Source organism: Gadus macrocephalus, chromosome 13 (assembly GCF_031168955.1).
Source record: "Gadus macrocephalus chromosome 13, ASM3116895v1".
Lineage (NCBI taxonomy): Eukaryota > Metazoa > Chordata > Actinopteri > Gadiformes > Gadidae > Gadus > Gadus macrocephalus.
In genome coordinates this window covers 15,549,164-15,573,517 of record NC_082394.1, presented here as the reverse complement: position 1 = coordinate 15,573,517, position 24,354 = coordinate 15,549,164, and the positions used below count along the sequence as shown (strand labels likewise).

The 24,354-nt window shown below is 44.6% G+C and overlaps 2 protein-coding genes across 3 annotated transcripts in view; one reads left to right on the top strand and one right to left on the bottom strand.

Annotated features, from left to right (window-relative positions):
* Window positions 1–1,273: 1,273 nt before the first annotated feature.
* On the top strand, window positions 1,274–11,881 carry top1a (DNA topoisomerase Ia). Its single transcript, XM_060070071.1, has 21 exons — window positions 1,274–1,434; window positions 1,912–1,936; window positions 4,385–4,475; window positions 4,727–4,841; window positions 5,491–5,543; window positions 5,646–5,738; window positions 5,931–6,006; window positions 6,187–6,281; window positions 6,396–6,511; window positions 6,819–6,940; window positions 7,071–7,193; window positions 7,296–7,483; window positions 8,028–8,172; window positions 8,482–8,625; window positions 8,755–8,940; window positions 9,039–9,107; window positions 9,253–9,367; window positions 9,606–9,733; window positions 10,034–10,128; window positions 10,236–10,385; window positions 10,566–11,881. Exons 1-21 carry the CDS (start codon window positions 1,402–1,404, stop codon window positions 10,666–10,668), a joined length of 2,265 nt encoding a protein of 754 aa, XP_059926054.1. The 5' UTR covers window positions 1,274–1,401; the 3' UTR covers window positions 10,669–11,881.
* Window positions 11,882–12,592: 711 nt separating this feature from the next.
* The window catches only part of zhx3a (zinc fingers and homeoboxes 3a), a 13,301-nt gene continuing 1,539 nt past the window's right edge, over window positions 12,593–24,354 (bottom strand). Inside the window, exons 2-3 of one of the 2 annotated variants that reach the window (XM_060070069.1) lie at window positions 15,049–17,975; window positions 12,593–14,270 (exon numbers count right to left, since the gene is read on the bottom strand). In XM_060070069.1, the coding sequence (XP_059926052.1) occupies window positions 14,237–14,270; window positions 15,049–17,765 (2,751 nt within the window). In that variant the 5' untranslated portion in view covers window positions 17,766–17,975 and the 3' untranslated portion in view covers window positions 12,593–14,236. Of the gene's footprint in view, window positions 14,271–15,044; window positions 17,976–24,354 lie in introns of those variants that run through there. The other variant, XM_060070070.1, reaches the window with a different exon arrangement.

Sequence of the window (24,354 nt, the reverse complement as noted above, 5' to 3'; positions counted from 1 at the left end):
TCAGTGAGTGAAATGACCCGGAAGTATCAGGGGCAGCCATGGTAAGAGCTGTTCAACTTCTCTAAATGCCATGGAAAGGGGCTCCAATGCTTCCTTTCTTAACCACTTGTACACTGGACAATCCTTTACGAATGGACTGGAGATAATGCCATCCCACAATTGCTGAAAGCAGGAACATCTAAAACGACTAATCATTCTGCCGTTCACATAAAAAAATGATCAACATGACCAATGACAATTATTTTACTACAATCATACTAATTGAGATCTATCTCCATAAATATGACTGGACAGGAGTTTGAGCGTGAGTAACCATATCAATGTGAAAATTATTTAATTTCCCTTCTGTGTATGGGAGTCTTTACCTTTGTTTTTTGCATGAAACGACACAGTATAAACGCAAGGGGCAAAGCATGCAAAAGCTGCGGTTTTAGTTGTCCATCTTCGGAACGTTGTAATTTTATCATGGCGGACCCTCGTCCAACACATCCGCCGTCGCACAATGACGTAGCTTAGTGTAAATGCATTGGGATATTTTAGCACCGCTGTGTTTTTTTCCTAAAGCCTGAATAATTATAATTCACATCTTTCCTTGACCTTATTATTTTCTATCGAGGTAAAGGAAAAGATCAGATGTAAGAGATAAAAACGTGTAAACTTCGAAATTACATGTATTCTCAATCAAATCTAAATTATTATGTCATGGATGATTTAGATGGAGATATAGAATACATTGCAGTGATATAGAATAAATTGCAGATACGTTCTCACTGAACTGAACTGATACTGAACTACCATTGATGAGAGAGCACACACACACACACACACACACACACACACACACACACACACACACACACACACACACACACACACACACACACACACACACACACACACACACACACACACACCCTCCCCCCACACACACAGTTAGTATTTTTTGATATAACAAGATGCAAAAATCTGCATTTTAACTTGTGTCTTGTAAAATTGTATCACGTTCAGAACTGTATCGTGTACCGCAGTGTAAGCTATTGCATTAACAAATATTGCAATGTAAAATAGTCCAAGTACAATTTAAATACTGATTTAGAATTTCCATATTTCTCTGAACAATTGAAAAAAATACTCTAGTTGACGCAATAAATGAATAAGTGGTTGTAATTTGGTTTCGGAGTACTTCAGCGGTGAGAAAGTTGGTCCGTTTTTGAGCCTGTAGGATGGGGTGAAAGGTCCCGTATTTAAATTACTTGCGCATGCGCATCGGTGTACAGACGGGACTTAGTCTGCTGCTCGTGTATTTCTTTCTTCATTCTGCCAGCAGCTTCTCGCCGGTGATTTAACTCTGCACATTTCTCACTTAGTTTTTTTTCTTCTCAGTCCGACAAAGCATAGGAAATGAGTGGGGATTACTCCCATAACAACAACCAGGTAATACAAAGCATGGCTTATCACCTCTCTAAAGTTTGACTCCAGTTAAATCCGATTAATTTATTTGATGGTGTATTATGTGGTTTGGTTGACAGGTTGGCTAACTGTTCCAGAGCTAACTCGCGCTAGCTCGGCATGTTTTGTAGCCATCACATTTGATTGTAAGACTTTGCTAAACAACACTCAGTTATATTTGTTAATTAAAATGATGGCCATGAGAGAACAATGATGTCTAAATATCTCAATCACTGCATCAGTATAAAACGATGTAAGAATAGCTCATTAAGTGAGCTTTGCCTCGGCAGTAAAGGCTAGACACACTTTAGTGCCATGTTACCAGCCAGCGTAGCATGCTAACCCTAGCAGGCTAACAAGCAAGCTAACTACTGCCTCCCTGCCGTCCACCAAGTTTAAAGTTAGTTAGCCGGCTTTCAAGCTAACGCTATCTAAACATGCTTATTTTTTCTACATTTTCAGATTGACTGTGGCCCTCGAAACAACGGTGAGTCCACGATATTGTGTCGACAATACAAAATGATGACTCAAAATTTGACGCGTCTACACAATTTCATAACGTTAGTTCTCAGCAGAGGACAGAAATGGCGACCAGAGACTAAGTCCTCTCCCTCTCTCAAAAGCGCCTATTGTTCAAAAAGAAGGGCTTCAAAAGGCATTTCGGCCATTTATTTACTCTAATGGGTCAATTGTTTTAGTACATTCTGACGTATTTTACGTGATAACATGATCCGTTTTTCTTTTTAGTGTTCTCAGATGCCACATTTGTTATCTGAAAGTGAGGGTTTGGGGTTTGCGGACTTAGTCTCTACGCCATTTTCTTTTTTCGCTCTAGCGGCCTGGCTCTACTGTAGCACTGAACATGGGCTATGAAGTGCAGATGGCTGTCTGGAAGCGAAACGCGCAGGGACAATACTCGATCCACTCTCCATCGTGCAGGTTTAGATAGGCCTTGCACGTTGTTTCAAGTAAACGTTCTTTCCGAGATGGCGTTTAAATATAAAATAGTTATCCATTGTTTTTAGTAGCATTAGCCATTGAAACCAATCTGGCTACAGTTGCCTTGTGGGGCAAACAGTTTTGTACAGGGCACACATTGAATACAGCATCTATATAGATATTTATAATGTGTCTATGTGTATATATAGTTGGAGGCTTTTCCACGGTATGTCCCTGATCAGAAATTAAGCCCCAATTAACTTTACAAAAAAGTATTCTAGAAATTATTTAAATGTATTTATTGTGTGAACATAATGTGGACGGTGCATTATTTTATATGTTCTGTCACTGCCCAGGGCATTCTATAAATACAGCTGTTATAGGGCAAACTAGTTCTGGCTTTAGATGATGGGCTTCTTGGACACGGTCATAAACAGTGTATGTCGTTTAATTGAATGCTGAATTTACAAGACGGTTGTCTACGGATAACTGTAATTGATATTTTTTAAAGGAGACATATTATGGCGTTTTCACAACAAGTAAACATAGTATTTGAGTTCCAGAAAACATGTTTTTGTAGCCGTCCGTGGAAATAGCTTTTAGGAAAAAGAAAATCTTGCCTACTGCTATTCCCCTCTGGTTCAGTCCCTTCAGAATTCGCTGTTTCTGGTGTCTGTAGCTTTAATGCAAATGAGCTTCTGCCCATTGACCAATGAGCTGTCGGAACCGAACAACTGCATGGAGGAGAAGTTTGCAGACTCCTGGAGCTCTATATCTATATATGATAATATTATGTATGGGTATTTGTATAATATTATATCTAATATCACGGCCAAAAGCTATGTTGGCCTCGGATGTTATTATGAATCATAAAGTCTGCGTCTGACGTCTCTGGCACTTTCACAACAAGTAAAGACTCGTAGTGGGGGTTATCTCGGCTATGTTCTGATTGGAGGCGAGTGGGAAAGTGGGAGGTAATATTCAACTGTGCCCCCCTCCTATGTAGGAGGGGACGTCGAAACTGTCTCGCTGTTTTGGTAACGGGGTACTTTCAGAAATGCATATCTCACTCAAAAAATTTACAGACTTTTTTCAAAGTTTGTACGTGTGTGTGAGCACCAGAGACCCAAAAACAAAACCCGAAATCCCAGCAAAAGGGTTGTTTTCATATGTTCCCCCCCTTTTAAGGATCAAGGGGACGGTTTTCCTTAGTCGCGTGTGTTGTGCTGCTAAACCAGCAGCTGTTATCATAGTCTAAATAATCATGTTCTGACTTGAAGTGAGTTCACTGCATGTGTTCCTCTTTGTTCATAGTAACCTTTTAGAATAGATCACAACATACCAGTAAATGAACTGTCCCTATTATAGTTCCACATTAATCTCAATATTCCACTTCATTAATTTCATCAGTCTTTTAGGTAAGGCATTTCGGCTTCCTACCAAACCTAACTTATTTTGTCAGCAATAGTTAGCTAGTAGTTATGTTTAGCTGAAGTATTGAGTATAGATTCATCTGCATCTGTTTTCTGTTTAAGACTGATGGGGCATGATAAGCTCCTCATGTTGTCAGTCTTATTTGGCCATCATTTCTGTACATCTGAAACCAGAGAAATTGTGCAATCAATGACTGTTTCCTGCTTGCCGTTAGGAGGGTTTTCTTAACCTCTGCTGAACAACAGTTTTTTTTTTAAGTTAAGAAAATGCATAGTTGGCTTTGTTTGCATGTTACAACCTGTCCTACATTGCATATCAGCCTCATCAAATGTAGTGACACTAGGGGATGCTGTCTTTCCATAAAAATTGATCTTTGTGGCACAAGCTTTTAACCAAATTATTTTGGACTTGAATTTGTGAACATTTTGTTTGTCATCCGTGGTTTTATTAGTAGTAGTTTGTATAAAAAAAGGACTCGCCTCCTCTTATTCCTGTATTGTCCCAAAAAAATAACGCAATGTGGTAATGAAGAAAAGCTGACGTCCATTTCCTTCATCCTAAGATCCTCACAAACATAAAGAGAAGCACAAAGAACATAAAAACAAGGACCACAAGAAGGACAAGGAACGGGAGAAATCCAAACATGCCATCAGGTAGGGATGATATCCTATTGGGCAACTACATGATTATGTTGCGTTTTTGCAAAGGTTTTTTGTCTGCTGGACCTGCAGGATATATCCTGTGTGAATACTCATGACTCTCCTCTGATTACCTAGTTTGTCGTTGCGTCATTGGTATTGAATTCCAACCAATCTGTTATCAAAGCAATAGTAATAATCGAAATTGACGTGGTGTTTGAGTTCTGCCTAAAGACGTGTTTTTATGTTTGCCTCTAAAACTCCAGTGACCACAAGGACCCATCTGATAAGAAGCATAAGGACAAGGAGAAGATGAAGCACAAAGAAGGCAATGCAGACAAACACAAGGACAAACACCGGGACAAGGAGAAGAGGAAGGAGGTAATTATCATACAAATTCAATGTGGCAATTATCGTCGTTCTCTAGACCTCGCTAACTTGCAGGGTTGTTTTTTTCAAGCTCCATCTACCTGTTATATGTATAATACAGTAGGAAACCTTTTCTTAAATGTATTTAAGCTAATGTGTGATTTACTTTCTAACGTGAGGCATTTCTTTCATTGGGTAATAGGTGTCCTGATTCAAGCAGGGGTTGACACATTCTAAACAAATATGGGTGACATTATTTGTCGGAATGTCCTTGAAGTACTCTTGTTATCGCGAATTTAACCCAGCGTCAATAGAGTAGAATCGATACGCATCCCTCTGTGTAAAGCCGAAAGGCTCGAAACCATGGTTAGTTTGTATTGTGAGTTGAGTTACATGGTACCACCATAATAATTTTCCCATCTCACTCTTGGGGCTGCAATTTGCACATCTCACTGTGAATCATGCTCTTGGGACTAGAGGATATAGCTAAATGGACTGTGTGCTAATTCAAGATGTACAAAAAATGAGTACTATGAAAATTGGTTTTCCAATAAGAGGGCCTGCTGTGATTAATGACTGAGCTCAAGCAGTAATGTTCCAGCCTTTATTTATATATAAATTCATGACTATTTTCGTCCTTAATTTTGATCCTCATTTTCAGGTGAAGTCTGCCGACGGCAAGGTCAAAAAAGAAAAGGAGAACGGCTTCTCCAGGTAAAGCTTGAGACATTTCACCGTCCACTGCCTCTAGCGATTGGCACACATCTTTTAAAAGAATGGGAGAGGATTGATTTTCTGGGATGTCTTCTTTTCCAGCCCCGGCCATGTGAAATCTGAGCCCGAGGATGACTTTTACCACTCTCCCAAGCAGGAGAAGACTCTTAAGAGGGAACGTGAAGAGGACTTTGAGTGAGTTTAATCAGTCCACCTTAATGCTGTACTAGCATTGGTGTTTTGTTTTTTGTCATGTTGGATATGGAAGTTGAACCGAGGGAGCTATTTAGAAAGTTGAATTTATTATCAAATATTTTGTTAAATGTCTGGGTTGAAGGTTGGTTTGTTGTTGCCACCCTGGCTAACTGATAGTTTCCTCCTTTTCAGGTCAGAATTCAAGCCCAAGAAGATCAAAATTGAGAACGACAAGGCCAAGGGCAAAAAAAGGAAACAAGAAAATGAAGTAGGAGACATTTACTGTGGTCATGAGTGATTATGCATTTTAGGTTGGATCCCATTGATTAATGCTCCTGCAACCTTTTTAAGAACGGGATGTTCCACATGATGCCCTGCTGTTTATACCGCACACTACTCCGGCCCGGGTTGAACGCAGGCTCACGCCCTCCTGTGTCTTTGTTTTCAGGACGTAAAGCCGAAAAAGACTAAAAACAACAAAAAGGGAGAAGTCGCCGACGGCAAGAAAAAGGGAAAGAAGGAGCCGGAGGAGAAGTGGAAGTGGTGAGTTCAAGGACTCGTGTGTCCGGAGTGCTTTTAAGCTTTGCGTTCCATACATGGTGGTGCAACTGTTTTGCGGCGGGTGGAAGGGTAACCGTGGCGCTGTGACGCTCCCAGGTGGGAGGAGGAGCGCTACACAGACGGTGTTAAATGGCGGTTCCTGGAGCACAAAGGACCCGTGTTCGCGCCCCCGTACGAGGCTCTTCCCGACCACGTCAAGTTCTACTACGACGGTTTGTCCTTTTAATCCCTTTTTTTTTTTTTTTCAACAGTCTTCCCTGTGCGTGTCTATTACCTGATAATTGGTCTGGTGGTTGACTGTTCACTATGATTTCACATGCGGGGCTGTTGGCTCAAAAAATAAACCTGGCCCAAGCACATGCTCGAGCAAAACCTAATCAACCAGATTGACCAACCGCTGCTTCTCATTTGTTTGTTTATGATTCAGACGGATAACCTCCTGGCTAGGATACCATTGTTTGGCCTTGGTAGTTTAAGATATAAAGAGCTTACTGATGGATATTTTGATGTGTTCACCAGGTAAACACATGAAGCTCGCCCCAGCAGCTGAAGAGGTCGCCACCTTCTTTGGTAAAATGCTCGACCATGATTACACCACGAAGGAAGTCTTCCGGAAAAACTTCTTCAAAGACTGGCGAAAGGTAGGAATGAGAGAGGAAGAGAGTATTCACATCTATTGTAGTCTTTAAATAAATATTTTCAAAGGAGTTTTATTTTGGGAATCGTACAAGATCGGATTTTAAGAATGCCGTCTTCTGCTGGTCCTCATAGGAAATGAATTCTGAGGAAAAAAGCAAAATCACAGATCTGAAGAAGTGTGACTTCAACGAGATCAACGACTACTTTAAGGCCCAGTCTGAGATCAGGAAGGCCATGTCTAAAGAACAGAAACTGGTGAGCCATGCGTCCCATTAAATGTTGAATTTTATTCGTGGTTGTTATAAAATCTATGGCCAACGTCTTCTGCTGTTAACCACTTGTTCTTCTGTGTGGTAGAAAATCAAAGAGGAGAACGAGCGGATTCTGCAGGAGTACGGCTTCTGCCTCATGGACAACCACAAGGAGCGCATCGCTAACTTCCGCATCGAGCCCCCCGGCCTCTTCCGGGGCCGCGGGGACCACCCCAAGATGGGCATGCTGAAGCGCCGCAGCCGACCGGAGGACATCATCATCAACTGCAGCAAGTGAGTGCCCTTCGCTCACAGGGGAGGACGGGTGGCGCATGGAGGGCTTCGTGGTTACTGCAAAAACCATGACTGCTATTGATTGGCCTGATATTGAGATTAGTATTTATCAAACAGATTATCGATTCAATTTGCCAACCATTAGCTGACACCTTGATGACCAGCCGTTCTTTCTTCGCTCAAAGACAATATTGAATGTCAGTTATTATCTAACAATGGCAGAGAAAACATCTGCATAAAATTGAAATTGCGTCGCATTGTTTTGTGTTCCATCTAGCGTTGGCACTCCTCACGCCGAGCATCCTCGCAATACTAGCGCTCTTTATGGCATTGCTTGTGATTCCTATGGCTGCTTATTGCTGAGATTTTAACGGTTTGGAGTTGAAAATAAAGCAGGCGTACAAAGAAAAAAAAAAAACATTTTAAATCAAATGACTGACTTAAATCAATTAATTATGAAGACTTAAGTAAATGTAGGCCTTATCATGGTGTGTCAATATTTTGACTTGACATCTCCGTCTGCTCCCCCCCCCCCTCCCCGTAGGGACTCAAAGCACCCCAAGCCTCCCCCCGGGACCAAGTGGAAGGAGGTTCGCCATGACAACAAGGTCACGTGGCTGGTGTCCTGGACGGAGAACATCCAGGGGTCCATCAAGTACATCATGCTGAACCCCAGCTCCAGGATCAAGGTACACACACATCTATTTGTCTAAATTGATGCTGGAAAGGGTTTATATCAGTGAGGGATTTAACTTCCAGCCCTTCTCAAATGCCTCTCGCACCACATAGCGCTATCTATGAACAACCATTTTCTATATAAATTGGATCTTCTGACCTGTTTTTTCCTGCATAACCTTCCGTGATGTGGCACTCTTTGGCTCATTGGCGTGCAACTGCTTCCATTTGTTAATCTCATGTTGGCCTTTTTAAAACCCCTTTTTGATACTGTAATGGTTCTAAATCAGTCGTGACTATAAAGCGTTTGTCTGCTTTGTTAGGGGGAGAAGGACTGGCAGAAGTACGAGACGGCGCGTAGATTGAAGAAGTGTGTGGACCGCATCCGGAGCCAGTACCACGAGGACTGGAAGTCCAAGGAGATGAGGATCCGCCAGAGGGCCGTGGCGCTCTACTTCATTGACAAGGTGAAGTCCTGAGTCATGGTGGAAACTAGACCCCAGTGCAGGGGGGGTGGACCGACTGTATGGGCCATCTACTGGAGGAATGCGGTCCTGACTGTTTAACTGACGCCATGCTGTTTTGCCCGTGACCAGCTGGCTCTGAGAGCGGGTAACGAGAAGGAGGAGGGCGAGACGGCGGACACGGTGGGCTGCTGCTCGCTGCGCGTGGAGCACATCAACCTGTACCCTGAGAAGGACGGGCAGGAGTTTGTGGTGGAGTTTGACTTCCTGGGTAAAGACTCCATCCGCTACTACAACAAGGTCCCTGTGGAGAAGAGGGTAAGGATGGTGGATGAGCGCTCTGGAACAATGAGCCCCCTTTTTTTTTTTTTTTTTTTCTTTAGTTTCAGTCTAAAATGTGTCCTTTTGTCTCTCAGGCGTTCAAGAACCTTCAGCTGTTCATGGAGAACAAGGCCACAGAGGATGACCTGTTTGACCGGCTAAACGTGAGTACAGTGCATCACACCATCGCGGTCAAATTTAGAGCCAACTCATGAAGGGACATTTGTGTTCCCAGCTTTAAGTATGTAGTGGGGTCTTTATAAAGCATGATGTCTTGTGTGGTGTTTAGAGCATGTTCTCTTCCTCCAGACTTCCATCTTGAACAAGCACCTGCAGGAGCTGATGGACGGACTCACGGCCAAGGTGTTCCGTACCTACAACGCCTCCATCACCCTGCAGCAGCAGCTGAAGGAGCTCACTAGCCGTAAGCACCCACCCGTGAATACCGTCTCTGGCCGCAGCCCATAGAAGCTCTTTTCAGAGCTGTTCAGAGACTTGTCTCCAAGCCTAATTCGGTGGAAAACCCGTTTTGGCGAGGCCTTCATTTTACAAGCCTATACCTGGCTGGCAAAAGCTGCCTTTTCATTTGTGGAAGCTGCACATTGCAGGGGGTCTTTAAATGACGTGCATAAAAGTTATGAGGCTTTTTGATCTTTTTCAAGCGGATGAAAACATTCCAGCAAAGATCCTATCCTACAACAGGGCCAACAGGGCTGTGGCTATCCTGTGTAACCACCAGAGGGCAGCACCCAAAACCTTTGAGAAGTCTATGCAGACCCTCCAGGCGAAGGTAAGCATCCATCAGTACATCTTGTTCTAAAACGCTAGTGACTGGTCTGTGTTTCCACTCAAGCAGAAATTGTTGATGTTAAGCTTTTTTTTTATTGAAATGCTTTGCCCAAAGCTTTAACTCCCTCATTTCTGAAATGAGAAGATATAAGCTTTCAGAATGGATCAGTTATATTAGAAATATTCGTATTCATTTATATTGCGTCTAATTTCTTCGTTGTATAATATAAAGCGGGAATTTTCCTGATGTGGGCAGTGATGTGCAGTTGTTTTAAAATGTCCCTGCTTTTAATTATTTTAGATTGATGTAAAGAAGGACCAACTTTCAGACGCCCGGAGAGAGCTGAAGAGCTCCAAAGCGGACGCTAAAGTACGGAGAGACGAGAAGTCCAAAAAGTAAGTGTATCCGAAAGATGTGCAGAGCAGCGCAGATATTGGAGAAAAAGGACACGCCTCCTTCGGGCAACGCACATGCTCACCCCGCCGCCCTCCTCTTCTATCAGGACGGTGGAGACCAGGAAGAAGGCCATTTCCAGGATAGAGGAGCAGCTGATGAGGATGGAGGTGCAGGCGACCGACCGAGAGGAGAACAAGCAGATTGCACTGGGCACCTCCAAGCTCAACTACCTGGACCCTCGCATCTCTGTGGCCTGGTATGACCCGTTACACCACAGCATTGAGATGACCCCCTCCAGCATGGTGGGCTGTGCAGAGTCCCAGTGCTCTGACGGCTCAAAGCTCTAAAAAAAAAAACACAATGAATGCAGTGGACCCAAAATGGCTACTCCTCAGGATGGAAATGGCTGACCCCTTGTGGTTTTCTGTGTCCTCAGGTGTAAGAAATGGGACATCCCCGTGGAGAAGATCTACAACAAGACCCAGCGGGAGAAGTTCGCCTGGGCCCTCGACATGGCCGAGGACGACTATGAATTCTAAGTCAAAAAATGTCTGCGTTTTTACCTAAATGACGCGCTCTTTTAACAGACATCTTGTTTTTAGCTTAAATGACTTTTCACCCGGTGGCCAGACCCGATGAGGGCGAGTGTGTGTGGGTTTGTGTGTACGTGTGGGGTTGGGCGGACGGGAGTGGCCAGACGATGAGGTGGCTTGAGTGCGTCGTGCTGCCTGCTGACCTGAGGCGATACACTCATCATCAGAGCTTCGAGGGTTTCCCTGTGGTCTTTGCGATCCCCATCCTACACTAATGCCCCACCTCGCTCACATGCACACAATGGAAGGGTGGGGGGGAAGGGGGGATCTGGAAATACCTGAACTTTGAACTCTGTGGTCCTTATAGCTACTGTATTCAGCAAAAAAACACATGTGTAATTTTATTTCTGTCTTGTAAGCCCACCCATGTAGTATTAATGGATTCTATATTTTGATAGAAAAAGCTAAATCAGAAATTCCTTAAATACACCCAGGCGCCTTTTTTTTTGAGGAAATGCAAAACTCTTGTTTTGAAGTGTGCGTGTACGTGTGCAGGAAAGGGATACAACAAAATCAGTGTGGGTGACTATTTAAACTGGATTGTGTTAACATGTAACAACATGAAATGCTGGGACAGGGCGACGAAATACTGCAACCATGTCGATATTTAACAAGCAGAATGTGAATATTAATTTACAGCCTCTATCAGGGATGTCTTTAAAAAATGTAAATGTGAACTTTTTTTTAACCAATTAAGTTGCCAGCGCCTTCAGTCTGTGCGTAGGCCTGTCTACATTTGATTTTAACTGAAATCATTTTAATGATGACGAGGAAAGAATATCCCTATTCTGTTACTTGAAGATGATATTTTAATGTATTTTAAGTTGGTCAATGGAGATTTTTTAATTTCTTTCTCCCCTTTCCTGACAAGGTGTTTATGTGAGAAAGATTTCAACTTTGCCAAAAAAAATACCAATCTGTTACAACACAAGGCAGGTTTTTCTAATGATGTTTGACGGAACAGACACGTAACAGTACATTTGATGTGTGATAGATTTGCGTAATGTTCCCACTCGCAACAGGAGGATGATGTTGGTGTCTAACAAAAAAGAAATCAACGTCCTCTCCCTGTACCATGAGCTTCGTCATGGCCCCTGATCATTCGGGTTTCTACGCACCGCTGTAGGTTTCCAAATCAATAAAACCCCTACAACTCCAACGTTTGCATTCTGTTAGTTTTTTGTGCTCCATGTAAACGCATGGTTTCTGAGAGCAGGTCTGCCACCCCTAACATGAGGGCCTCAGAGCCCTAATCTGCATGTTGATTTTGGACTTGATGCCTGGAGACTTGCTGCCAAAATCCTTCTTGGAGAATCTGCATATTTGCTTTAACATCAATCTATAATCTCCTTCCTGTGGAAAATTTACGACTGTTGGAACGAGGACATGCGTAAATTGAAATGTAATGTTGGGTACGGAATCTGAAGTGAGTCAACGCAGAATTCTTCTATTGTTATTTCACACTCCACCTCAGGAAGGATTTCGTATCGTTTGCAAGCATCTGGCCAACCGGTGTCCAAATTCTTGGTGTATAAATCCACTGTTTTTTCATGGGGAAATTGATCTAATCCTCATTTTCATAACCTTTACCCTACATAACATCAACATTTTATTTTATTTGGCAAAGATAACCTCCGTGTGATTATGCTTCCTATGGTAGCGAAAATATTTTAAACTGCAGAGGTGAATTTCTTTTTTAGATAGACGAGGTCGACTTGCCACCAGGGGTCACTATACATTAGTCTCATATTTACCCCAAAAGCTTTGATTGTTTCTACCACCGGCAACCCTTAACTAATTAATATGCAGACAGTTTTTTAAGTGTGAATCTCGCTAGAACTCCGAGTGTAAGAAGATGGGGAGGCGTTAATGCTTGGTGAGTATTCTGTTTATTCTGTAAAGATTCAGAAGTTTAGAAAGGATGATACAACAGTGCTTTATGATCAAGAGTTTTTCATAAAAGATTTAAGTGATCTTAACACCGTAAGTCCAGATTCCATTAGTCTCAAACCAAAATATTTTTTGTAACATTCGACACAAGTGCATACACTGCTGGTAGGAGAGTGACCTCCAATTTCACTTTGGATGGTATAGCACCGTTCTTAGCTTTTTAGCAGCTCAACAAAGATGCAGCTTAATAGGATTTATGTAGTGAATGTATGTTTTAAAAGAACACAAGAATATTCAGAGGAGGGGAAAAAGCACCTCCAAATTTGGCTCTCTAGCTACCATGATGTCTCACTCTGTCATGTCAAGGGGTCAAATTGATTATTTTTGCATTTAACAACATTATTCATTTAGTCAGAAACAATAATTGATACAATTACAGCTTAAACATTTCCAAGTGTACAGAAAGCAGCACAAGTTATTATTTTTCCACAGATATAGACCAACAGTGACTATTGTTGCACGGGCAACTTATTGTTGCACTGACAATCTTTTTTTTTTTTTGGAAAGCGCAGCAGCTGAAAAGCTAGGTGATAGCCAGAAGGTGAAATAAACACATGGACAGAGCTGAGTAAGGCAACTTTAGCGTGACAGGCTTCTCTCCACATTGGGTTTGCAGGGCAGTGTAGTGTATTGATTTTCACAAAACTATCAATATGCTCACTCTGGGGCAGTGTGATTTTAGCATTGCTGTCTTCTTTTCTTTTTTTATAGTGCATTATATGGTTATAGTCTCTTGTGTGTAGCCAACATTTATACAGACCTAAAAAAAACATATTTTGATTGCATCTGGACTTACAGTGAGTATAGGATTGAGTAAATAGAATTTAACAAACAGAGTAACGGAAACAAGTACAATTCAAGGCAGTGCTGAAGTACTGGTTGCTAAAAAAAATAAAGAAGTAAAAAATAAAAGGTTCACAAAGCTAACAAGAACATTTCCTTGACACATCCTTTTTTTCTGTTTGTCCAATCAGTACAAACCATCTTTTATAGTGCAGTTTTATTCATATATATATATTTATATATAATTCTCCCTCTGCCCAAAACATTATCCGTTGCCATTCTCCTATTTTTTTCCTCTCTTTCGGGTCAGTATGCCAAGTCTAGTGTGCGCGTCTTCTTTCCCTCTTTTGTTTTTTTTCCTTCCGTTAGATCCGTCGCTCCCCCCGGGCCGAGCGCCGTGTTCGCCCCCCGCCCCCCCCACCCCACCCCACCCCACCCCAACCCCCCCCCAACACGACCACAGAGAAGCATGAAAAGGCGTTAAAACATTACAGGACTCAAAAAAGGTGAGAAGTTTCTTTCTTTTGATGATGGCAGGAAGTGATGGCAGGTGGGTGGTGAGAGGGACGGAGGGTGGTGGTGGAGTAGGGGGGGGGGGGTGTAAGGGAGGAGGAGGAGGAGGAGGAGGAAGAGGAAGAGGGGGATATTCACAGTTACAGTCAGAATCCAACGGTCCAGCTACAATCACTTCTGCTGTCATGATGATCACACACACCAGGGGGGACCGGGCAGCAGGCCGGGCCGACGGGCCCCGCCTCTGGTGGGGGGCCGGCCAGACCCATCACACCTCTAGCAACTCCATCCTCAGGCGATCCCTAGACACACACACACACACACACACACACACACACACACACTAGGTCACATGTCACATACATGAAGTGGTGTAATCTACAGCGAACATTCTCATAATAAATGCGGGAATAATGTGGTGCTTTGTGGATCCAGATGATGACCATTGGAAACAAGCCCCTTTGGAAAATCCATCTTAGCAAAGACAATTGTCATAATTTATTCACCTATATTAGCATGCCCTCAATCTATAATTCAATAGCCCAGACTCCTACTGATCTATAAATAGCTACTCAAACACGGACCTTTGATTGCTTGAATAAGCTGCCTATCTGTATCCGTATGCCCTTCCCCTACCTGTTTTACACTGTCAGTCATAACAACTTCCCTGTTCATCAATTCACATAACAACCACCACCCTGTTCCTACTGTCAATCAGAATAACCACCCTGTTTATACTGCACATCACAACAACCGCCCTGTTTAACATCGCACTACAATCCCCATGTTCAGTGTACATCAGACCATAAACACCCTGTTCATCATGGGACTCGACCTACAACCACACTGTTTATAATGTGCATCACAACAACCACCCGGTTTTACTGTACTTAACAACTTCATCGTGTGCAAGTGTTTTTATTGTTCAATTCCACAATCTGGCGAAGGACATTCTTGCAACAAGGCTAGGGTCAGGGGCTCATTAACCGGATGAATGTCAGCTAAGATTAACAGCACATATTTTATACTGTACACGATAACAATCACACAGCGAACCGAGAGACAGACGTTGTGACCTACCTGGCCTGGCTGGCATCCGTCTGCTGCTCCATGAAGGACTGGTTGGCCATTGGCTGCGGGTGGTCCTTCACGCTCTCCAACCAAGGGTCCTGCAGGACCCCAGGTGGCACTGATGTCCCGGGCCTCCCTCGGTCCCCGGCCTCGGCGGAGCCCATCAGGCCGAGCAGCGGGGAGTATGCATCCTGCCACACCTCGCGCTGACACAGGTTGATGCCTGCTCCTGATCCCTCGTTGTGCATGGTCTTGTCTTGCTCCGGGGAATTCCTCCGCACCATCAGTGGGTCCATTGGCGTCTGGCCGTTAGCCTCTCCGCGGGCGTTGGACTCCTCCGACTCCGTTGGCAGGCGCTGGTAGCTCTCCAGCCACTTCCGCTGGCTGTTCTTGTGGATGTAGCGGCTGTCGCTGAACCAACGCACCACCTCTGACTTGGGCAGGCCAGTCATGATGCTTAGGTCCTCGTACTGCTGGCTGCTGGGCCAGGGTGTGCCGCAGAACACTTGCCGGAGGATGTGCACCTGGTGAGGGGTCATATTGCCCCAGGGGGATGGAAAGGACGGCTGTGATAGGGGCCTGTCGAATGTATCTGGGTTCATTGTTAAAGGCGCAAAAATATCCATATCTGACTTAGGCTCCAGGTCGTTCATCTTCTGTTTCTTCAGGTTGATCTGGATGGGATCGAACTTCACCTCTGGACAGCACGGGTCCTGCTCAGGGTTGTCGTCCTTGATGAGTTGCTGCAGGATCGACATGCCTTTGATGGGGAAGTCCTTGGTGAACGGGCCCTCCTCCAGAGGCGACAGGCTGCTGCAGCTCTTGGTAATGACAGTGGTGCTGGTGCTTTCGTTTGGGGAGTTGCTGGTTGCATGGTTGGGGAAGTCGGGAACACTGTCGTTACCTGTAGTGCTGGGGCAATCACTACTTATACTGCCGTTTTTGGTGTGTTGGTTCGTATAGTTATTGCAGTCGCCATTAGGCTTTGTGAACCGGGACTGCTCGTGTTGAGTCATAGTGCTGTTGTTGTTATAGGTGTTGCAGGGCATGTCAGTTATGCTGGTGTTATTCACAATCACTTTACTCTTGGTAGTGGCACCACCTTCCATCTCCATGGGTATAGTGTCCATTTTGACGTGCGTGTTGCTGCCGTGCTCCTCATTATTGCTCGTGTTGTTAGAGCAGGTAACCATTCCGTTAATGGGGCTGTTGCCGTTCACGTGCTTCTTTTTTCCAGTTTCCCCGCCGTTACTACAACTGGAATAACTGCTGATGCTGCTGCTACTGCTGCAACTGCTGCTGCTACTGCTGCGACTGCTGCTAGTGCTACTGACGCAGACACTGCCTCCAGCCATGTCCAGGCCATTGTTCTTAGTTGGCTCAAGCGGTGGTAGGTGGGTGTTCTTGCTCAGCACCTGCGCCGTTCTAACAACAGATGGAAACTTTGGGGGGTAGGCTGGAGCAGAGTAGGTGACCCTCGTGACCTTGGGGTTGGTGGACATGTTAGCTTGTGTGGTAATGACCCCGGTGGATCGATTCCTTAAACTGCCGAAGGGGATATTGGGCATGGGGTAGTGTGGTCCTACTGGGCCCAATAGGGCAGGCTGGGAGGTGACGGTGCGGTGGGTGACCATGTGACTGGCATGCTGTGGCACTACCGGCTGCTTCTGCTGTGGCTGGCCCTGGAAAACAGTGTTGAACATCTTCCTCCTGGCCTCTTCAATCTCCTCAGGAGACCAGCTGATACCCTGCTTGAGCCGCTGGGCGGTGAACCACAACTTGATCTGCTCCTCTGGGAACTCTGAGACCACCGTCAGATAGCAGAGCTCTGCTTTGGTCGGATAGGGGAACTTGCCAAAGGATGTCTTCAGGAAGCTGCTGGTGTCCATGGCGGCATGGTAGGTCGGGATGCTGCTTAGAGGGATCATCACCTTTGGAAGGTCTTTAAAGGAATTGGAGGAATGGGAGGAGTAAAGGGGAGGCGTCTGCTGGTGAAAGACTTGATTGGACGTCGTCGTGGTCACGCGGGTGACGGTAGTCCTCGGCATAGCTGGGGCACCAGAAACATTGAGAGCCCCGTTTTGGAGTTCAGGCACATTTGTCAGCATGTTGAGGTCTACATCCTTTCCAGTGTCTATCTTTCGTACCTCCACAGTGTGGGAAACCACTATCTTTTTGTGCTCTCCCTTGGTTTTCATCATCTTTGCAATGGGTGTTTTGGTGAGAGACAGCCCAGACTCTCTGTAGTCTTCCCCACTTTCAGTGAAGAGACTTTGCTCCACGGTGGTCAACCCGTCCCTCTTGTTGACTTGGAGGGAGGCTGTGATGGAGCCTTGCATTATTCCTCTGTGGGCCTTAGCGTTATGCAGAGCCAGGGCCTCAAAACGGACAACTGATACCCCGCAGTTGAGGCAGTAGAAGGTGGGCTGTGCTCTGAAGTCTATGTGGCAATTATGCATGTGGTCCAGAAAGTAGTTCAGGTCTCTGGACTCAAACCGACAGTTTGAGCAACTGTACGTGCCCCCTTTCTGTCCCCTGTTGATTTCGGGTGGTTTGGGGGACGTGTGTTGGTTGTGGCCGGACCCGTCTCCAGAGATGCTGAGTATGCTATCTTCTGGGATTGTGGGCAGGAGATCTGGCAGGCAGCCCATTATGATCTCCTCACGCATGTGCTTGGATTTGGATGGTATCATGCAGGGCACAGTGGACTTCCTCTTGCTAGCCATGGTGCAGTGCTGTGTGTTGTGTGTGTGAGTGACTGGTTGAAGGTCCGGTCTGATGGAAACAGAGGGCGGGTGGATAGTGGAGAGGTCAAACAGAGGTTTAGTGTCATGGAGCAGTTAATATGACATCACAGTGTTGCTTCATGATGGCCGGTCCGCCTCTTTAGGATTTCTGGTCCATGGACAAGTTTGCCTTTGTAGACTGCTGGAAACCTAGGACATAAGAGATTTAAAATGAAAAAGAGATTGTCAAAAAGATTTAGCAGATCAATTTCATTAAAATTAGTGCATAACTCGTCTCCCAGTCAAGCTGGGCGATTTCCCCAAATTTGGAAATACAGAGGAAATAATGAAAGTTCATTGTTGTTAGTTAAGACATGTTCTGGGGCGTGGATTCCGGCCCATGGGACCATTATCTGATATTAAAAGATAAATCATGAAAACAATTCTTCAGAGCATCAATATTTTTAGGGAGACAGTGTTTACATGTATTATGTCCACAAGAATTGTGAAAGGCTTCACTAAATATCTCACTGCACCATGTCCACATGTCTCATTAGTCCCATATCAGACACTCTGCCTTAATGGAGGATTGTAACAGATGGCCTGGTAGATTTCTGTTATATCCTTGGATCCTCATTGCTAACCACTTCTAGAACTATCTTGAATATGGCCTTTTGAATTTGACTAAAGTATAAGATTCCGTCAAAGTAAATTAGGTTCCGTTGTTGTTCTTGATCATAGTACATTAGGACTCATTAATTACTGAAGGAACGAGTCATTTCATTATTTCCATGAAGGACTGCCGAGTTCATCCTTCAGAATTGTTGAGATGTAATTTAGAAAAATGTTAATTGTCCACACCAAGAAGTGTTCAAGGAGAAGCTAACAATGCGATTAAGTACCGTCACCTGCCTTGCTGCACATATTCTGAGATCCCGACTGAGTTGAAGTGTTTTGTTCATTTGACTCTGTCGGTGCCAGATGTGTCCAACGCTGCCAGCAACGTGACATTGTGATGAGCAACCAAAGGAAAAGTGAAAATTTATTCATAACTGTTTTTAGGCTTTAGGCTTAGTGTTCCACTGCAGACACGTTATTAATTAAAATCATTAGAAAACGTTTCATGAAATTTTTGAAGGTATGTTAGGAGTTTGTGTCAAATGCAAATGAGAATCCTGACAGGGGAATTAATAAAAAATTAGTGAATGTTTATCACTGAAATACACTGGGTCAACCTGACCGGCTTTTTGGATATTTCTGAAAAGCAAACATATGATAGTTTGTATGTATGACAACCTACCCTTGTATGACTATTGGTCAAGTGCGTGTAGATACACATTCAAGCATTCTATAACTGTGAGTGTGTACTTACTGGGAAATTGCTTCGCACAATCATGTGCTTCACATTAAGGCCAGCGACTATGCTGCCAAGATTGGATCCCAGCCACATTTAAAATTTGACAGAGGCTATATTGTACAATCCAATAATGACGCAGTGCAAAGAACCCTATGGGTGCATCATATGATTAGTACCTGACCCAGATAGTCATGTCGGTAGCATGTTCTAATAAATTGCATGTAGTATGAGGATTCTTGCCTACATGCCTATACAGTCTGAGGACTCAATACAATATTTGACTCTTTAAGCATTGAAGATGATATCTAAGCTGCCTGTCCCATCGTAATAACACTGGTGGTTGGAGGATAGTGAGAAAGTGTGTTCACAGTGCTCAACTCTTCTTAAAGGTCCCACTGGAAACAAGTAATATCATATCTAATAGAGATTTTTATGGCTCTGGCCAAGGCAAAGTTCATATCTGCCCAGTGATTGTTTATCATTGGTAAAGATATCCATTGTTATCTTCCCATACGATACAGTATGCGAAACATGTTGCCTGGAAAAATATAATAAAACATATGCTCTCATTTCAATGCCCTTTCGGTGAACTCCCGACACACACTGCACAAACACACACACTCACGCACACACTTCCTTTTCACCGTTCCCCAGCTTTGTGAGACCCGCAAATGTTTTATGTTTGACACACAGCTGAAAACGTCTCTCGCTCAGTCATTAGTGATCCATATCATTTAGCCTGCCGCTTTCCGTGGAAAACCCATCATTTAGAGCCTGTTTATGCTGCGATTTTAGCACACCTTAACCTTTCATGCTGGATTATGGAGATGGCGCAGTGTTTAAACGGCACATACTCGTGACCGATTGTATGTCTCACAGCATTAGCACATGCCAAAAAGTGGACTTTAATACATAGGCGTTTAGCAGTCCTGCCGTGCACTCTCACCAGAGCCGGCTCACTGGTGAATAAAAGATGAACCTGTTCCAGGACGAACGTAAAATCTAAATGAAAGAACCAGCTAATAGGACACGCTGATCTCCAGACAGACTGCAAGGTATCCTTGATAACCTAATTTCTTTTCAGACCTTTAGACAAAAAAAAACACAAAAACAAAACGGTAACCAAACACAACAAACAGGAACAGCAATTCCAACAACGACAACAAAAAAACTAGGTCAGGAGCATCTTATGCACTAATCCTAGTTCAGTGCACGCAGACGTGTGCATGTGCTGTATGTTACGCCGCTGGAGAGGTCATGATACTCTCCCGTTCTCTCCACAACAGCACACTCGATTAACCCCTGGTGAGGACAAGGGGTTCACAGAGTTTGTTCCACTGAACTAAAAGGGATTTTGGAAGGCTGTCCTCACGCAAGAGAGGCATCTGATCATGCACATCCAAAACATCTGTGTGAGAGACCTTTGTTATGCTTTTCCATTCTAGAGACTCTTTTTCTGTACAGGGAGATTGGTCCTCATTTGGTGTCCTTGTTGATGTGGTTGCCGCTGCATTTTCTATTGTTCATTCTTCAACAAATAATGTTGTCTGTTTTTCTTTTCCTTCTTTTCTTAAAATGGCAGAACAGTAAAAGTCGCAAGATGTTTGGACATAGCTGAAATGGGGGGAAAATTATGCTGCAGAGATGGCAATTTCGGTCAAGGCAATTTGCCTTGTCTGGTGTACTATCCTACAGCGGGCCCAGGGGGATTCTCCGTGACAGGACAGACAACGGCGAAAACCCGCCTTGCTGCATGTGAAACCTCCAAAAAACCAGTCACATTTTTTTGCTTGGAAACTTATGTAAAAAAAAAAAAAAAAAACAGGTCACCGATCAAAAGAATGGGCTGCTTTATTTGGCGAGGGAGACGTGCGATCAGACACAAGACAAGGGCCTTGCAGATGGAGAGCCATTGAAAGGGGCTTTCTGAAAAGCCCGTCCTCGTGTTTCAGCCGGCGAGCGAGACAATGTTGAGACGATGGCAGTGACTGGTGTGTCGTATGTCCCCGCGCCGGCCCTGCCAGCGGCTGCTTGGCATACATGGAAAGAAAAGCGCGGTTTCTTTCTCACATGAGCGGACGAGGATTGAAAAAGCAATAAGGTGATGGACCGCAGACTTCTCTCCACTTCCGGGAGCCGCGGCGGGGCCAACGGGGATGTGTGTTAACGACCACCCAATACAAAATAAACAACCATTTTTTGGGGTGTATAAACCTGGTTATATTACACGCGTCCCACTCCCTCGCTACCCTCTTGTCTTATTTTATGTCACAGTGATTTGTTTTACCATGAGGTTTCCCTCTCGCACCCTTTAAACATTTCCCTAACAACATTATATTTACATCTCATTAATAATTGATCACTTGCTCCACAGTTTTAAATTACAAACAGTGCGCTGCTCCTCTTTCATAAATCAATTTCAAACATGAAAAAGGCACTTCGTTCCTTTCATCGCCACATAAATTGCTTCAGTAATTATAGTATTTATAAAAAAAAAAAACATCTCCAATTTGAAGTGGGCTACTACAAAATGGAAGGCAGAGGCGCGCTGTGGGGCGGTCGCTGGAAATTACTATTCAATCAACAAACACCTCCAGTGAAATCAGAAAAACCCCCACCGATGTGTTGGGGGTCACCTACAGCGGACACGAGCGCCACAGCGATTGGGCCATTTGTCTTGGGGATCGTCGCAGAAATAGGTGAGTAGAATGGAAGGAAAAGGAAGGACAAAGGAATAGGAAGTGAAGACAGTTAGGAGTGAATTGAGGAGGGGGGGGGGGGGGGGGGGGTGACTGATGATAATGACACGCAGCGCCATTTCAATATTCCAGGCGCACACACTCACACACACACGCACGTACACACACACACACACGCACAAACACACACACACACACACACACACACACACACACACACACACACGCACACACACACACACGCACACACACACTTCAAGCCTCCCCTGAATAATATTTAACACCTGCACCATTTTGAAATCTTAAATCTTTGAAGTAAAGAATCTGCTTCAGGTCCCTTGATGTCGGAAATGGAAACCAGACGAATGAAAAAAACGCCAGTGATATCATTATTATTATTAATATTACACCGTTTAGTTCCAATATTTGAGAATGTTGTTCAATATCAATTTGTATTTTTTTTTGTATTGCAGAAAATCCACTGCCATGATGGCTGAGAGGCAGCGTAGCTAGGGGGAACTCACGTCCGATATATTTAAATTATCCCCAAATCTGTCGAGGGAGAGAATTCTTCTGCCAAGCATCCATTAAATAGATTAACGTCATGTGAGAGGATCAGCTGGACACCCGAATAGGAGCCAGAAACAGATAGCAATTACTGGGGAATTACACGGTGAAGCGGACTTGAAACAACATGTCCTTTACAAAAGTGGGATCCGGCCTCGGGAACTCTGAGTGGCACGCGTTTTTTCCGGGGGGTATTTTATTTGGGTTTTTTGGCTGGTCCTGTCCACTGCGGAGACGTGGGTGTCTCCTGGGTCCCGTCTCACCGGCCGCACGGAGAGCAAGTTGTGTGTTTTGTGGGCTGGGGATGGGGAGGGGGGGCCATCTTTGGTCCGGTGGGGTACGCTGGCTGGCCATGAAGGAACAAACGGTGGCAGGGAACAATCAAGAGTCATCATGGGGTCGCTAGCCTCTGCGCTAATACAGCCTCCCACTACACACACACCCATGCCCCAAACACTGCTGCCAATCTTCCTCGGTAAGTGCTGTTAATATGTTTGTGTGTGTCTATGTGCAGTCCATATGTGTATGTGTGTTTGAGTGTATGCATGTGTGTGTACTTTTGCAAGAGTGTGTGTATGTGTGTGTGTGTGTGTGTGTGTGTGTGTGTGTGTGTGTGTGTGTGTGTGTGTGTGTGTGTGTGTGTGTGTGTGTCTATTTGTGTGTGTGTGTGTGTTCGGTACGTGTGTGTGCGGTCGGTATGCGTGTATGTATGTATGTGTGTGAATGTGTGGGTCTATGTGTATGTTTGTGGTCAGTGGGTGTGAATGTGTGTGTGTCTATGTGTATCTGTGTGTGCGTGTCCCCTGCTTGGGTCGCAGGTGTTGTCAGACGTCTTCAACCTCCTCAACATACACCCCTCCCTCCCTCCCTCCCTGGTCTCGCTCCCTGGCCGCCCACCCCGGCTCTACCTCCATGCCTGCAGTCCCGTCCGCTGGGAGACCAGTCGGCGGTGCCACTCATGTGTTAAAATCGCCATGGCAACCCCTCTCTTCCCCCACAACACTACACACAGAAGGGCCACTCGCCCACACCCACCCAACCTCAAGACACACGGGCGCACACGCACACACTAACACCCACATAAGGAGGCAAGGTACACACACGCGCGCACACACACACACACACACACACACACACACACACACACACACACACACACACACACACACACACACACACACACACACACACACACACACACACACACACACACACACACACACACACACACACACACACACACACAGTCTGACTCAAGGTACAGACACACAAATACACACACACATGCAATTCCTAAGGCTGAGTCCGGTGCAGGACAAAACTTAATCCACATGGGCCTGGCAGACATCTTTAAACAAGTGCATTCATGGTTTAGTCTGTTTTCACATCACTTGGTTGAGGTCAATGGGGACTTTTATTTTCTAGACACAGAAACATGCCGTATTCCTCTGTTGCCTTGATGTTTATGGCACCGGATTTGCGTTCCCGGGCGTGCATTGTATACGACGGCAAACCGCCGTTCACTAACAAACGGCCGGAAAAAAAACGTACAGAAAGAAAAACCTGAAACATAATCGGAGGGAAGAAAGCGCCATATTATATAGAATAAAAGAAGGAGGTGCCGACCGTGAGTGTAAATCAGGACAGAGGTCCGGGCGCCACATCTCGACGCATCTCTCCTGAAGCCCTGTGTCGTCTCCTATTAAAGCCAGCGCCATTGAAAACCTACATTGTTCCCCTAACCCTACTGTGGCCCTGATGAATGACAGACAAATAAACCTTGGTGCACGCTGGGGAAGAAGAAAACACTGACTCATGCATCCCTTTTTTCACCACTTTTGGGTAAATAACTCCTTCAGTTCTGTCGCCAAGACTACAGGCATTGATTTGGCAACTTAAAAAAAATAAAAAGAAAGAAAGAAAGAAAGATGGCGCCGCGCGGCACGTTGCTCCTCGGTCCATCCCT

Bases quoted from the DNA above. Each gene is read 5' to 3' on its own strand.
- top1a (XM_060070071.1), top strand. From the start codon at position 1,402: ATGAGTGGGGATTACTCCCATAACAACAACCAG. The intron at 7,484-8,027 runs GTGAGTGCCCTT...CCCTCCCCGTAG, and splicing joins ATCATCATCAACTGCAGCAA to GGACTCAAAGCACCCCAAGC. The intron at 8,173-8,481 runs GTACACACACAT...CTGCTTTGTTAG, and splicing joins ACCCCAGCTCCAGGATCAAG to GGGGAGAAGGACTGGCAGAA.